We start from the raw sequence: 14,963 nt of genomic DNA on the forward strand, positions 1-14,963 counted from the left end.
GCTTCACGGACGAAGTACGATTTACAAGACTGGTCTGCTGTGGAGTGGGGGCTCTGAAAGAACATCTTCTGATGGTTGAACATCTCGTCGTTGGATGATGTGTGTCATATCTTGAAAATTCAGACAAGGTCAAAGAACAATTTTTAATGAGCGGGAAGGTCATTGGTGGTATCCAAGACTTGATCATCTTTAATCGACTGGCTTTCCAGTTGTTTTGAAGCGATCTTCCACTGTAAGCTTGTACACTCCAATCTGTGCATATTTCACTTCGCAAGAGATGCTTCACAAGTAGCAACCATAGTTCACGGAAATATGTATTCCAGCTGTCTACGTTTTGATTGCCTACTTCTTTAGTAACCGGTTTTCGGCTAGTTTAAGGCGTTCCTCTTCCGTCTGTTCTATTTCAGTATCTGTCTCTTTGCGTATACTTTACTGAAAGTCTTCGCAAATTCACAGAAAAAAGTATGGCTTGCACCGTAGATAGTATTTCAGAACATAATGACCATCTTTCAGTAAATAAGAGTATGAAATATGCGCTACGTTTCTTTGTATCGTTGACTATAGATCTTCCGCCATCGTGCAGGGATACCAGGACCGTTCTTTGCTTTTGTTCAGTTATTATTTCTGCAAACATATAAGAAACGGAGAACGGTCAGTCAGGCCTTATGCCTCAAATGTAACGCCTGACTTTTCGCTTCGAGATTATCGTGCAGCCAGGAAGCTCCAGGATAAAGTGAGTGGTAAAGATCTGTCAGTAATTTATTATTCCATACAGAAGTTCCAAGGTCGTTACTTATTCAGTAGGAAACTGTATTGAGGAACAGTGGTACATATAAGCCACAGGATATGTTCTACTGGTCTGAGTGGTGACCATCTCTCATTTTCCGCCGTTGCATCTGTTTTAAATTCGGGATGAAATGCATCTGTTTCATCAGCTGTTATCATCGCCTCATAGTTTCCAATAGACGATTGTTCTTTCCCACTCTATCAATAATTGCTTCACAGCAGGTATATTCAGGGAGTTCTAACATACTTCTGTTGCACCAATAACAAAATAATTACGGTTTCTCCTTTCCTGGTCGATCTGCAGCTTTACTTTAATTCTTCACAGTGCTATGCCCTAGGGGTATATTCAGTTAACCACTTCTAGCATTCTAGGGTCATTTTCGAGATCAGCAAGTCACTGCTAGGGCTGGTCTACTTTTTATTTCATCCTCGGTGCTCTGTATTGTTTAATTCCTGCACTTCGTTGACAGAATTCAACATCGCTACTGAGTTCTGCCTCACCTGATTTTCAATGGATTGCGATTTTTGTTTCGGCAATTTTTTTTTAATTCTCATGAAACTGGATTGCAGACTGTTTAATCCGTCATTTCCATTTAAAAATCATTGTAACCATATTTTATTCAAAAAACAATAACTTGATGCAACACACAAAAATAGACAGCACGTTTTCATTTCAGAAAAAATATCCCACGTTCGAGACATTGACTACCAGGTGCCTAAGTCGATTCAGAAGAAGGGATTTCAAATGCCAACATGAAGAATATCGTCTTATTAAGACACCAATATGGACAATAACGAATGTCGAGTAGAAACAGGATTACTAGCATGTGGGGTTTTATGTTCTCTTAATTACACTATCACATCCTTATACAAAAGCAATGCGACTCTAATGTTTCAAACATTAATTGAAATCTTGCACGTTACACAGATAAACTAAGTAAGCGATAGTAAATACGACCCGTCAAGAGTCCTTTTATTGATTAGAGAACCCACTGAAGTGCAAGTTCAGGGATTACGTATATCGATTTACGAATGGAAAACACACACCATAAAAGAGTAGGAGGTTAGTGAAATTCCGGTATTGCAGGTAAAGTTGTTCAGACGTGAGCTTGACAACAGAAAACAAGAGGACGAATGTGGAACTTGTTAGAGGTGAAGATGCCAAATATTAACTGAAACTAGGAAAAACACACGGTGTCCACAAATTACTGAACAATTTCAAAGCCCTGCATTGTGAGAGGCAATTATTAGATATGAAAAGTATATCAAAGAGGTATGTTTCACATTTTTACGCGCACCGTAGATGTATTAGGCACGTGTAAGAAGAGAAGCGGATACGCAATAACCCTGTTCTCGCCAAGATTTCAGAGTAATGTCTGACGTGACATTTTACATAGCCGCGGTAAGACTTCACCAAAATAAGCTCAAACTTCTTCGAGACGGTAATTTTTCTGTTTATGTTCAGTGTTGACCAAGCTATAACCTTACGAAGTCTTGCAGTAATATCGGGTATAACCTCCATATAATTTTATAAGATTTGGTAGGGCCATATGTGACGAATGAGTAACGATAGAAAACAAAAAGTAGATCGAAACAAAAAGTAGACCGAAGCAAAACTCTAATACACAGAAGATGACAACGTTCGTACAGAAACAACGAACAGGACAAATATATTACAAATAGATAGAAACTGGCGGTGTGGTCCCATGCTACCACTCGTCGACCAAATTTTAATTCCTAAATTTGTTGTTGTTGTTCTGTCTTCAGTATGAAAACTGGTTTGATGCAGCTCTCTGCGCTTTCTATCTTTTGCAAACTGTTTCATCAGTGCATAACTATTGCAAACAACATCCTTTTTTTTTTCGAGCCTGCTTACTATATTCATGCTTAAGTCTCCCTCTACAATTTTTATCCACCCCACCTTCCCTTCCTGCATACACTCCCTTCCTTTACCAAACTGACGATTTATTAATGCCTTAGAGACTCCTGTCATCGAATGCCTTTTTTAAATAAGTTCGCGGTAAATTTCTCATTAGTTACTGGTCACACTCACCCATTATTCAGCCTTCTACTGTAGTAGCACACTTGAAAAGCTTATATTCTCTTCATTCTGTCCAGCTGCTCTTCCAAGTCCTTTGCTACCTCTGACAGGATTACAATGTCACCAGCAAAACCAAAGGTTTTACTTTCTCTATTAGCATTTATTCGATTTCTAAATTTTTCGTTGGTGTCCTATTCTTCTTGCTCACGTTATCGTCCACGTTTCACTCCCGCACACTTAAATTTATGTGTGGTGTCTGTTGTTTCGGGCATGTTAGAAAGAGTAGACACCACATATAAAGAAGGCGAGGACGGCCAATGATCCCTTCACTGCAGATATACACTAATCTCCAACTCTTACGGGAATCGGCGAAATGCCGTGAGTTATGAGGATAATAGACAAGGTGCACTAATTAATAGTGTGTGGATAATTGACAACTTGGGTTTGACGTGAGGGGTGCTAGGGTAGGCCGTGCAGTTGCGATAATTACAGTGTCCAGATGGACTAACGGTCATAGCATCTGTCTCGTAAGAAGCAGACTCGTGTTCGAATCTCGGCCTGGCACAAATTTTCAACTTCTCCCATTGATTTAATTCAACGCTCCGTCACAGCCGTTTCCTTTGTGAATTAAGTTTATATTACAAGTTTTCAGAAATGCTTTTCGTCTGCATTTTATATCCTCTCAGCTTCGGCAATTACCAGTTATTTTGCTACCCCAATAGTAAAGCTCATCTGCTATCTTTAGCACCACATTTCCGAGCCGAAATCGTTCAGCACCACCCTTTAATTCAACTACACTCAACTGCCCTTGTTTTACTTTTGATATTTCTGTAATATCATCTTATAATACTGTAAGACGTCGTGGTCTCCTGACCTTAATTGCTTACATATTCCGCCCTCACAATCATATTCCGCACATCAAGACGCTTCATTCGAGCCCAAACTCGATAAGATAAAGTCAATGTTGTATGAATTCATGTAAACGATAGGCAAATAACTAGTAAATCGCAAATGCGCACCGAGATTGAAATACTCGAGGCTGGCGTACACACACACATTCCAGACACGACAGTCACATGAGCTTTTAGTTCGGGAGAGGCAGACCGCACGCCAGGATGCCAGTCCCTTCAGAGGACGAGTCAACCTATCTATGTCGTCCGGCGACCGCCCGTAGAGCAAACAGTATTTGCCCGAGTGAAAGGGAGAACGACCCTGTGTTCGGTTTAGAAGCAAATTCCGCTACATTGTGTGGGAGCGCCCAGCCTACGCATTCTTTACAAACATAGCACGCAGTTTCAGAGGTTTTCACTGGGAGACAGCAAACGCCAAACGCCGATGCTACAGATTTCCGGATTGGTCGCCTTAAACGAAACGCCATTCTCCCGTTTTAGAAGAGCAATACTGATTGGTAGACGATATTCCTGACGCCTTGAGCTGAACGAGTAATGGAAGAGACCGAAAGATATACCCCTTCATGTTGGTGTGGAGAGGGGCCATTCCGTTGTCACTCTTGGAGCAAGAACAAATAACGAGAGCGTGTGCATTCGTACGTGTATTCAAAGAGCGAGGAACAAGTCTCTCCTCAGTACTTCACTGGGAGAGCACCTGTGTCGAGAGCGAATCGGAGTGTGACTCTATATTGAGTCGTTGCGATTAAGCGTTGCCACACTTATTGTGCGGTGTGAATGGACAGAGTTATAGTTAAACGCCTACGAGCGAATATTTGAGTGGGATCGCGGTGGACTGGTTATCTGACCGGTGTACCACATCAATAGTTAGACTAGGGGCGAATAGGAGTCCTTGACTTCATCAAGGCATAAGGAGAGTTTGATTGGCGAAGGTCAATCCAGATAGAACGAGAGTTACCATATTTGTCAGCAGCGAGAGGCGCAGACAGCAGTCATCGCAACTTACGGTATTGTGCACTACAGCTCTTGCGAGCCCCATATTTCCTCCACAACAGTACACTTCACTGCATTTCACACGTGACAGCCTCGACCGTACCTAGCAACATTCTAACGGATAATTATTGAAGTTGAGTAGGCGTGGCTCTCAGCCATTCTGCCAAGTCAATAACAATCTTAAACTTTGTATAGAAATTTCATTAGCGAATCCTATCCACATTCCGAAAGGAACCCAGCAATAACTTGTTCAGTTCATAACTAAAAGTGCCATCGTGATTTCGCAGAATTTTTGCAAAATAAAATAATAATTTACGTTAGTTTCCTGTTTTTCTTACAGTAACTAGCACTACTCTAGTACCCAAGTATCCCACTAGTTACATAAGAAGTTTTGTGAATTTTTGTGTCATTTCCTTACAGCGGACGACACCAGAAGATATTTATTGCTGAAAGTTTTTCAGGCATTTCTCTTTAGAACGTTAGGAGCGTCTGTCTGACTTCTGTAGTAGTGTGGGGGTGGAAATTGAATCTTGCGGGAGCCACAGGGTAAAGGGTACATCTTAGATTAATCCGTTGCGTAGAATGACAGAATAGCACCCACACGCTCACAATAACTTTTCGAAGTACTATCCATTCCGCCCAACAGCTCCTCCAAGTCCTTCGCTACCTATGACCAGATTACAAGGTTACCAGCAAATCCAAAGTTTTTACTTTCTCCATTCACATTTATTCCTTGGTTTCCAATTCTGCTTGCTCAAGGTACAGATTGAATAATGTCTCACTTCTTTAGCAACCACTGCTTCCTTTTCACGTCCTTCAATTCCTACAACAGATGACTGCAGTCTGGTTTCTGTTCAAGTTATAAATAATCTTTCGTTCGGTGTACCTTATCCCTGCTATCTCCAGAATTCGAAAGAGTTTACTGTAGTCAACACTGCTATGTCTAAATACTGCCTCTAAATTTACAAATGGTGAAAACTTACTTTTACCGTTCTTCAGTTTATTTTCTAAGAAAAGTATTGTTTAAAACTAACTTACTAACCGTACCAGCAGAATTCATGTAACACAGAAAGAAAGGAATTGAGTTTTAAGGTTTCTGCATGGATGAAGCAGCTAAGGTTCTAACTTACCGAAGTCGATGACCTCCTGGAAGATGAAGGGGCGGCTGCCCTCGGGGAAGCCGAAGTCCGTGTTGAGGTCGCTCACAGCGTCGTAGATGAGTTTCAGCTCCGAGGGCGTCATGTGTTTAGCAGAGTCCACCCTGTCAAGGAAAATGCTGTACTTAAACACACGTCACTGCTTTACTGGACTTGGGAAGTTCGGCAAATACATCCCGAAAGTACAGGTCACACAGATCCACTTTCTTTTATAAAATTACAAGGGAAGGAATTTATTCAGCCTGTGTTCATATCACGTTTGGATATTGCACACATTTTGGTGACCTCTGTGACACTATATAGCAGCTGCAGTTTGACTTTCAGGCACTCAGATTTCGTGGAAGCAGCACATAATAATCATTTGCCCATCGCTGTCTTGGCTGTAATGGATACGTAACAGCATATGTGTGTGACGTGGAACATCGTGCCCACGGTCCGTTTTCTCTGCTCTGTACCCGAAGTCGAATGAGGAACAAATGCCACTCTAAGAAAACTGGTGAATCACCATAAGTTATACACGTACTGACAATTGTACCAACTATGCGTCGCTAAACTGACGTGCTTATTCGGTTTCCTTATAAGCTTGTCATAAGCTTACCCTCTACATAGTATTTATATGAGCTCTGTGTAATTTTCTGTTGTATATTATGTTAGTCAGAAACAGCGTTCGTGATTTTATACTTGACGATTACGAGACTTGTTCGATTATCTCCATTTCTTGGATTCGTACAGTAACAGTCTGGCGTTACACTGTATCATTCGTATTCGGTGATTCGCTTAGAGAATGGACCGTGGGATGTGCATTAGAAGTCAATGATTTTATTTTACTTAAATATTACTCAATAATAGTGTTACTACTAATTACGAAATAACCTGAAACGTTGCTTTACTGTTCGCTGCAGAAGGGAAGGGGCAGAGGGGGTTGCCCAATAAAAAAATCCTTAATATAATCTCAGAACCTACCACAATACCTATATGGGCTTTAATATTCTCTGCCAGATTGCAGAAAACATGAACACCCATATACTCGACTCCTTCCTGTACTAATCTTAGACCTGTGATGTCATTATGGAGGTTGTTTTCCGTCCTACTGTTATATTCATACTTTTTACTATCTTTCAAGAAAATGGAAGTATTGGTTATGACAGAGGAAATAAATGGATGTATATATATATTGTGAAGCAAATGTCAAAATACACCTACAAGTCGCTCTAAAACTAACGCCAGATATAACTTTTATAATACAATTCTGAATTCTGAAAATACTTCCCCTACAAGTTGCGTCACTCCCCAAATATGATTTCGTAAATCTTCAATGAACAGAGAAATGTAGAACAAACTATTTTCTTCATCTTTAAATCACTTAAAACAGTAATCACGCATACGTTATACCGAACAACCTGTTGATTTTGTTAGCTGCTCTTTCAGTAAGGGGATAGCGGATCGATACAACTGTTCATTAACATCCTTGAATAACTTGTGAAAATGTAATAGTTGCAATAAATTACCAACTGTTTTAAGAGTCGTGAAATGAATTCCGGCCGCGATATATTATACAGAACGAATGGTATAAAATGTCATTGCAACAGAAACTCTGAAACTTCCGAATAGCAAAAAGTGTTTGGGAGCTTCAGAGAAGGAGAAATATACACCCTCAAGTGTTTTTTTAAACAGCAGTTGATCGTGCAGTTTCCATATACTGCAGCTATCGCATTATACTCGTAGATCCCACAGTGTAAATGGGTAATCTTATAGGAGACAAATGATGTATGAAATAGTTCGCATTTTGGTGGTGAATTGTGTCGTTAAGGTACGTCACCTAATATTCACTGTTCACTCCATTGTCATTAACGATATATTACGCACGTTTAGAAGTCCCACCCGTAACTATTTATGGATGATTTTAGTATTGCTCGTTCTTAAACCAGCCTAGGTACTATTGCTTGTCAGTTACAAATAACGTTGAAAGACTGTACTACCTCCAGCTAAAGAGGCGTTCCTAAATGGGAGAAGAGCAATGATGAGGTTTGGAATGGAAGGAACATGTCACGACTAGCGGTGTTTCAGGCGCATTGGACTAGAATAAACAGCCACCTTTGCAATTCCAGGGTCGGACTTTGATTTTAGAATGGAGTCTGAGATTTGTCTTAGACAAAGGGTTGTGCACTTCTAGATAAAAACTGGAAATACAGACCACATTTAACCATCTAGTACTGTTCTATCTCTGTGATTGGTCTCATACCCTGACGAATATGGCACCGTTACGCCATGAAGCACCCGTTACATAATTCTCAAACTTAGCGGAGATGCTTATTACATAATAGGTATGAAATGATTAAACTTCCATTCCATCTGAAACTGATGTCTGTCACCACCACCAGTATGAGATAAGATCTACAAGGACACGAAACCTCTCTTGTATTTGCTGTTCCGCGGAAGCAAACAGCCTGCAGCGTTTCTAGCATTTCCAGGCAAACAGCCTCCGAATGGAATCTTGAGGGGTATCTTGCCATTCCTGAAATACAGGCTGCGTTATTTTATGAAGACTGACGCCTGGGGGGCGTTTTTGGTGGAGCTACAGTGTGACGATTTGCATTATCCTGCTGGAAAACGACATTTAGCACGCTACTCATGAAGGGTATGCAACAGGGTTTACCATTCTTGCCATGTACTGCCTTCTTTTAACAATTAGCATCTCATTCCGATGTCACATCCGATAGCTCCCATACCATTGTTTCAGTAGTTGGAGAGATGTGGGTCTCGAGAACCACCACTTCCTGTAGCCTATCACCAGATCATCTATGGACACGTTGGCATCAATATGACCGACACAAACACAGGTGAGACTCATTACTGAACAACACAAAATGCCGCACGATAAGAGTTGCAAAACTACCATAGACTGCGGAAGACGGTCATAAGTAAGCGTAGACTACGGTAGTAGAGTTGGTCAGTTGAGACCGTATCCCCGTTACATCGTTACCTGTGCGTTAGGTCTGCTGCATACCAGTCGGTTGTCAGCACGTTTCGATCACTTGTTTGCGCATGCGATCAGTGTCTTAGTAGATTCCCCTAGAAACTAGAAGACATATAAAGAGCCGCATTAGATACGGAATATTTCTGCTCTACATAGTTTTCTCCCTGTCTGTTACTTAAAAATGAACAGTATATACAGAAAAATTGAAACTGTCAATTTTTAGCTCAGGATTTATTCGAAAACGAAAATTGTTGATTTGTAACGCGAAACAAAGGAATATTGTAGCGAGATAAATACGGATTTATAATGTAGCGCTACAAAACGGAACTTCGTGGAAAAAAGATAAAATTAAGAAAAACCGCAAAACAAAAACGTATCAAACATCTCTTCAATATTTTGTCGGGCTTAAATAAAACATGCTTCTGTAATTCATAAAAAACTTTCGCACTTCCCAGCAATAACGGGACGCTTTATTCTCTGACCATGCGGAAGAGCGTTAGACGAAGTACAATATAACAACAATAATTATACAGACTTTTTGGTGCTTGTACATGTGAACTGTACTTTCATCAAAAGTAATTGCTTTGGTTTGACAAAAGAACAGAAGTTATGCGATCAGCTAATTTTTTGAACTATAAAATTAATTTTACATTTTTTAAGGATATAAAATACACAATGAACTAACATTGAAAGATGTGCGGTTGTAATTATGTCTGAAACAAACAAACAAACAAAAGACAGAAAAGCAGCGAGAAGTCGTCGGCTGCTGGTTTCTCCCTAATAAATTGATTTATGTTTCCTTCCCTACCAATACTACCAGTCCAAAAATGGTTCAAATGGCTCTCAGCACTATGGGACTTAACTTCTGAGGTCACCAGTCCCCTAGAAATGCTACCAGAACTACCGGTAATAGTACAATTTACTACGTCATTTATGTACTGTACCAGAACTAGCGAACAGTAGTTTTCGCAGAGCACAATTTTACACGCAGTGTTCCACTTGAATCTTGCTCTACAACACACCAGTATTCGTTTCCTTGTGTACAATGCCACCCGTAAGCAACACATCGAAATGCGAGATCTGAAGCCAGCTTCCAGCAGTCCGTTCCCGACGGTTGGTGATGTAACTCTCCCTGTAACGTCTGCCCGAATTTCATCTGTCGCCATACGTCTAACCGCCAGGTCCGGTCAAACAATCCTACAATCATATCGCGAAGTCGTCCTTCTGGAAGGGCCTGCGCCTACTCTTCTTTCGATTTGGATGTCCATCTAATCAGCACTCGTTATGTAGTCATTACAAATGGCTCAAATGGTTCAAATGGCTCTGAGCACTATGGGACTTAACATCTATGGTCATCAGTCCCCTAGAACTTAGAACTACTTAAACCTAACTAACCTAAGGACATCACACAACACCCAGTCATCACGAGGCAGAGAAAATCCCTGACCCCGCCGGGAATCGAACCTGGGAACCCGGGCGTGGGAAGCGAGGTAGTCGTTACAAAATGGTTCAAATGGCTCTGAGCACTATGGGACTTAACATCTGTGGTCATCAGTCCCCTAGAACTTAGAACTACTTAAACCTAACTAACCTAAGGACATCACACACATCCATGCCCGAGGCAGGATTCGAACCTGCGACCGTAGCAGTCGCGCGGTTCCGGACTCAACGCCTAGAACCGCTAGACCACCGCGGCCGGCAGTCGTTATACTATAGTCCACTGCCCGTGATATTTGCCGGTATGACACTCCCATTGGCCCTCACGCCAGTGATTCGATTTTTCTCGAAGTCCGAAAGATGACGATAAACTGCACGTACACGTAGTCTTGGCATGGTGTGTTCCAGTAACGGTGGACGCATCCAATTGCCATTAATCACTCACGCCATTCCTCATATGTAAATGTGACTTTTTCCTCTACAGAAAATGCTGAAAACAACCTCGAGAAGCAAAATATTTAATAGTAAATCCCCTAGTGATGGAACCCTGGAGTGTCTCAGATACCGACAGTCTGCCTCGTGAGCTACAGTACCTAAGTACGATCTCCCAACAGAATGACTATTCTGACAGACAGATACGCCATGCATTTCGCTCTATTCAAGTTCATAGCAGGTAGTCAGATGAAGATGCAAGGGCATCCTGTGTAACGGCGTTCTTGTCGTATTTTGGCGGTATGTCTTCACTAACAGATGGAATCCCCAAGGGACACGATACTCGGCTTGCAGCAAAATTGAGGTATTTGTTATGTTCGGTCAAAGATGATTTTAGCCTTAAGAGACGTGAGTACGTAAGATCCGATGCCATTGTGTGATATCTAGGACGAGCTGAATCATGGAAGAACGTTAATCTGAACACCGTCGTCATACACGCCTTGGATAAGCTGATAAATCAGCGGTAGCTGAGTGTCGCCTGGACACGGGGGATCGCATGATTTGTGGGAAGACTGAAGTTTTATTCTCACAAGGGAACCTCCCCATCGCACCCCCCTCAGATTTAGTGATAATTTGGCACAGTGGATAGGCCTTGAAAAACTGAACACAGATCAATCGAGAAAACAGGAAGAAGTTGTGTGTAACTATGAAAAAAATAAGCAAAATATACAAACTGAGTAGTCCATGCGTAAGATAGGCAACATCAGGGATAGTGTGATCCCAGGATCGCCGTGGTCCCGTGGTTAGCGTAGGCAGCTGCGGAACGAGAGGTCCTTGGTTCAAGTCTTCCCTCGAGCGAAAAGTTTACTTACATTATTTTTGCAAAGTTGTGATCAGTCCGTTAGTTCATTGACGTCTCTGTTCACTGTAATAAGTTTAGTGTCTGTGTTTTGCGACCGCACCGCAAAACCGTGCGATTAGTAGACGAAAGGACGTGCCTCTCCAATGGGAACCGAAAACATTTGATCCAGGAAAACACGTCTGATATATTCTATACGACACTGGTGACGGCATGTGCGTCACATGACAGGAATATGTTGTCGACCCACCTAACTTCCACACTTGGCGAATGGGTAAAAAGATTCTTGCCCGATTTAGGTTTTCTTGTGGATGTGATAATCACTTCCAAAAAAGTGATGGAAACATAAGAGTGTGTCACATAAACTGCAACAAATGAATACAACAGTTTCCCAGTCGCACAGTTTTCTCTGTGCTCTGTCAGAACATATGTTTTTAACGTTTTCAAATTTTGCCGTGTGTAGACCGTCAAATCCTGCATATGTCCAAGCAAATCTGAACATGTCCTGGAATTTTGGAGAGCGAAATTGATTATGTGTGAGTGCCTGAACTCTGATAATTGTCTGAAAATAAAAATTTAAACTTTTTACTGGAGGAAAGACTTGAACCAAGGACCTCTTGTTCCGCAGCTGCTCACGCTAACCACGGGACCACGCCGCTCCTGCGCCCACGTCATCCTTGATGTTGCCTATGTTGCCCATGGACTACTCAGTTTGTATATTTTGCTTATTTTTTTCATAGTTCCACACAACTTCTTTCTGTTTTCTCGATTGATCTATGTTCAGTTTTACAAGGCCTATCCATTGTGCCAAATTATAACTAAATCTGACGGGGGTGCGATGGGGAGGTTCCCTTGTCAGTGTCATTTTTCTTCGACTGTCCTCTTAAAGAGGGCGATTTATCAACAGTGATGCAAGTTTTCAGTTAAGTGGCGCCTGGAATTAAATTAGAACAGGATTTAATTTGACTTTTGACACTGTGAGCGCGACTTTCCTCCAACTACGAGCGTCTTCCCACGCACATGTGCTGTCTGCTCGCGATCTGATAAATTTCGACGTTGTCGCCTGGTTATTATCAATCGAGTCTTGTAGCTGTTACAAAAGCAAATACCACAACTTGAAGATGGTTCAAATGGCTCTGAGCACTATGGAACTCAACTGCTGAGGTCATTAGTCCCCTAGAACTTAGAACTAGTTAAACCTAACTAAGCTAAGGACATCACAAACATCCATGCCCGAGGCAGGATTCGAACCTGCGACCGTAGCGGGCTTGCGGTTCCAGACTGCAGCGCCTTTAACCGCACGGCCACTTCGGCCGGCCAACTTGAAGATGACGAACAGTTGTGTCGACGACATATTGTTGGATTTGGACAGTGTGATCCGGCGGCAACACTGAGAAGTGTATTTGCCGCTGGAGCGTAAGTTTGGTAGTGTTCGGCAACGAGTTCATGGTGTAACAATTCTCATTTCCGTCAGTGTATTGGGTGCCTTTATACCTCCTGAGCTACAGTTGATCTTGTTGAATATAACAATTGTTAGGTGAAACACTGAAGATGTATGCCGGCCGGAGTGGCCGAGTAGTTTTAGGCGCTACAGTCTGGAATCGCGTGACCGCTACGGTCGCAGGTTTGAATCCTGCCTCGGTCATGGATGTGTGTGATGTCCTTAGGTTAGTTAGGTTTAATTAGTTCTAAGTTCTAGGGGGCTGATGACCAAAGAAGTTAAGTCCCATAGTTCTCAGAGCCATTTTTTTGAACTGAAGATGTATAACGTCCAATTCGTCGATACGGTCTTTCAAAATAGAATTGTGGCTCCGAAACACGTTACAACGTAAATAGAAAATAAAATTTATGGCTATGGACGTTAATTAGTAATTCCTAACCTAGAACATAAAACTTCCGAGCTGATGGGCCATGGTCGATGTATAAAACTCTCCCCTGACGTTTCGTCTCCGACTGTGATCATGAAATAAAATTCAGCGACACGAACGTCGTATCTCAAACCTCGCATTATTATGCTCTCATGTATAGACAGGCTACCGAGATTGATAAATACCGTAATAATTTTAACAGGAAAGACGAAGCTGTTCAACTGGATAAAATTTGGATGTCAGCGTTGCACCGCCACGTGATGGACAGTGGCGCCCTCTGGACTGCCTATATAATCAACGCTTCCTCGAGTTCTCTTCGCAGTTCGCCGCTTTACGTCGGAGGATGTCTCCCGCAGTCGGAGACGAAAAGTCAGGGGAGAGAATCGTACATCGCCCACGCCGTATCAGCCCGGACGTTTTAAGTGAAAACAACACCGGCCGTAAAAGCGTACATTGTATCATCCTAACCTAGAAGTTACAGTCACTGACAGCCCAAGACTTAATGTCTATCAACAACGTATTTTAACAATATCATGAGAAGAGTAGTTGCTGCTCACCACATAGCAGAAGTGCCGTGTCGCAGATAGGCACGACAAAAAGACTGTTAGCAAGCAAGCTTTCAGCCAAAAAGGCCTTCATCAAAAACAGACAACACACACACACACACACACACACACACACATTGTCTCTGGTGACCTCAGCAGCAAGAGACTGTGGTCATGTGTGTGTGAATTGCGTTTGCGTGATTGCGTGTGCGTATGTTATCCATTTCTGATAAAGGCCTTTTTGGCCGAAAGCTTGCTTGCTAACAGTTTTTTTGTTGTGCCTGTCTGAGACTCAGCACCTCTGAGTAGCAACTATGCTTTTCATCATTTTGTCATTATTACATCCTGGATTTTCCGTTGTTTAAACACTTGTTTTAACTGATATGAAACTTCCTGGCAGATTAAAACTGTGTGCCCGACCGAGACTCGAACTCGGGACCTTTGCCATTCGCGGGCAAGTGCTCTACGACGAGGCACTGGCAGAAGTAAAGCTGTGAGTACCGGGCGTGAGTCGTGCTTCGGTAGCTCAGATGGTAGAGCAGTTGCCCGCGAAAGGCAAAGTCCCGAGTTCGAGTCTCGGTCGGGCACACAGTTTTAATCTGCCAGGAAGTTTCATATCAGCGCACACTCCGCTGCAGAGTGAAAATCTCATTCTACTTGTTTTAACTGTTTATGTATTGCATTTTCTGAGGTGGAGACTGGGATCCACCCCGGAATTTGTCTCAACCGCCGTGAAAAACCACCTAAAAACCAATCTCATTGTGGGTGTTGTACCAGACCTTTGGTCGCCATGTGTCGTACGGATTCATTCTGGATCAGACTTCAAAGGCTGCGCGCTGCGCCCTGAGTTATAAGGGTAGATCATTATCAGGTTGTAGCTCCCTGGCAGATTAAAACTGTGTGCCGAACCGAAACTCGAACTCGGGACCTTTGCCTTTCACGGGCAAGTGCTCTACCAAT

The 14,963-nt window shown here is 42.2% G+C and overlaps 1 protein-coding gene across 1 annotated transcript in view; it reads right to left on the minus strand.

The window, feature by feature from the left end:
• LOC126473748 (alpha-amylase 1-like) overlaps positions 1-14,963 on the minus strand; it is an 82,323-nt gene that overhangs the window by 21,308 nt on the left and 46,052 nt on the right. The window contains exon 5 of the mRNA XM_050100998.1: positions 5,859-5,989. Within this exon, the coding sequence (XP_049956955.1) occupies positions 5,859-5,989 (131 nt within the window). The remainder of the gene's footprint in view (positions 1-5,858; positions 5,990-14,963) is intronic.

The sequence above is a fragment of the Schistocerca serialis genome, chromosome 4 (assembly GCF_023864345.2).
Source record: "Schistocerca serialis cubense isolate TAMUIC-IGC-003099 chromosome 4, iqSchSeri2.2, whole genome shotgun sequence".
NCBI lineage: Eukaryota > Metazoa > Arthropoda > Insecta > Orthoptera > Acrididae > Schistocerca > Schistocerca serialis.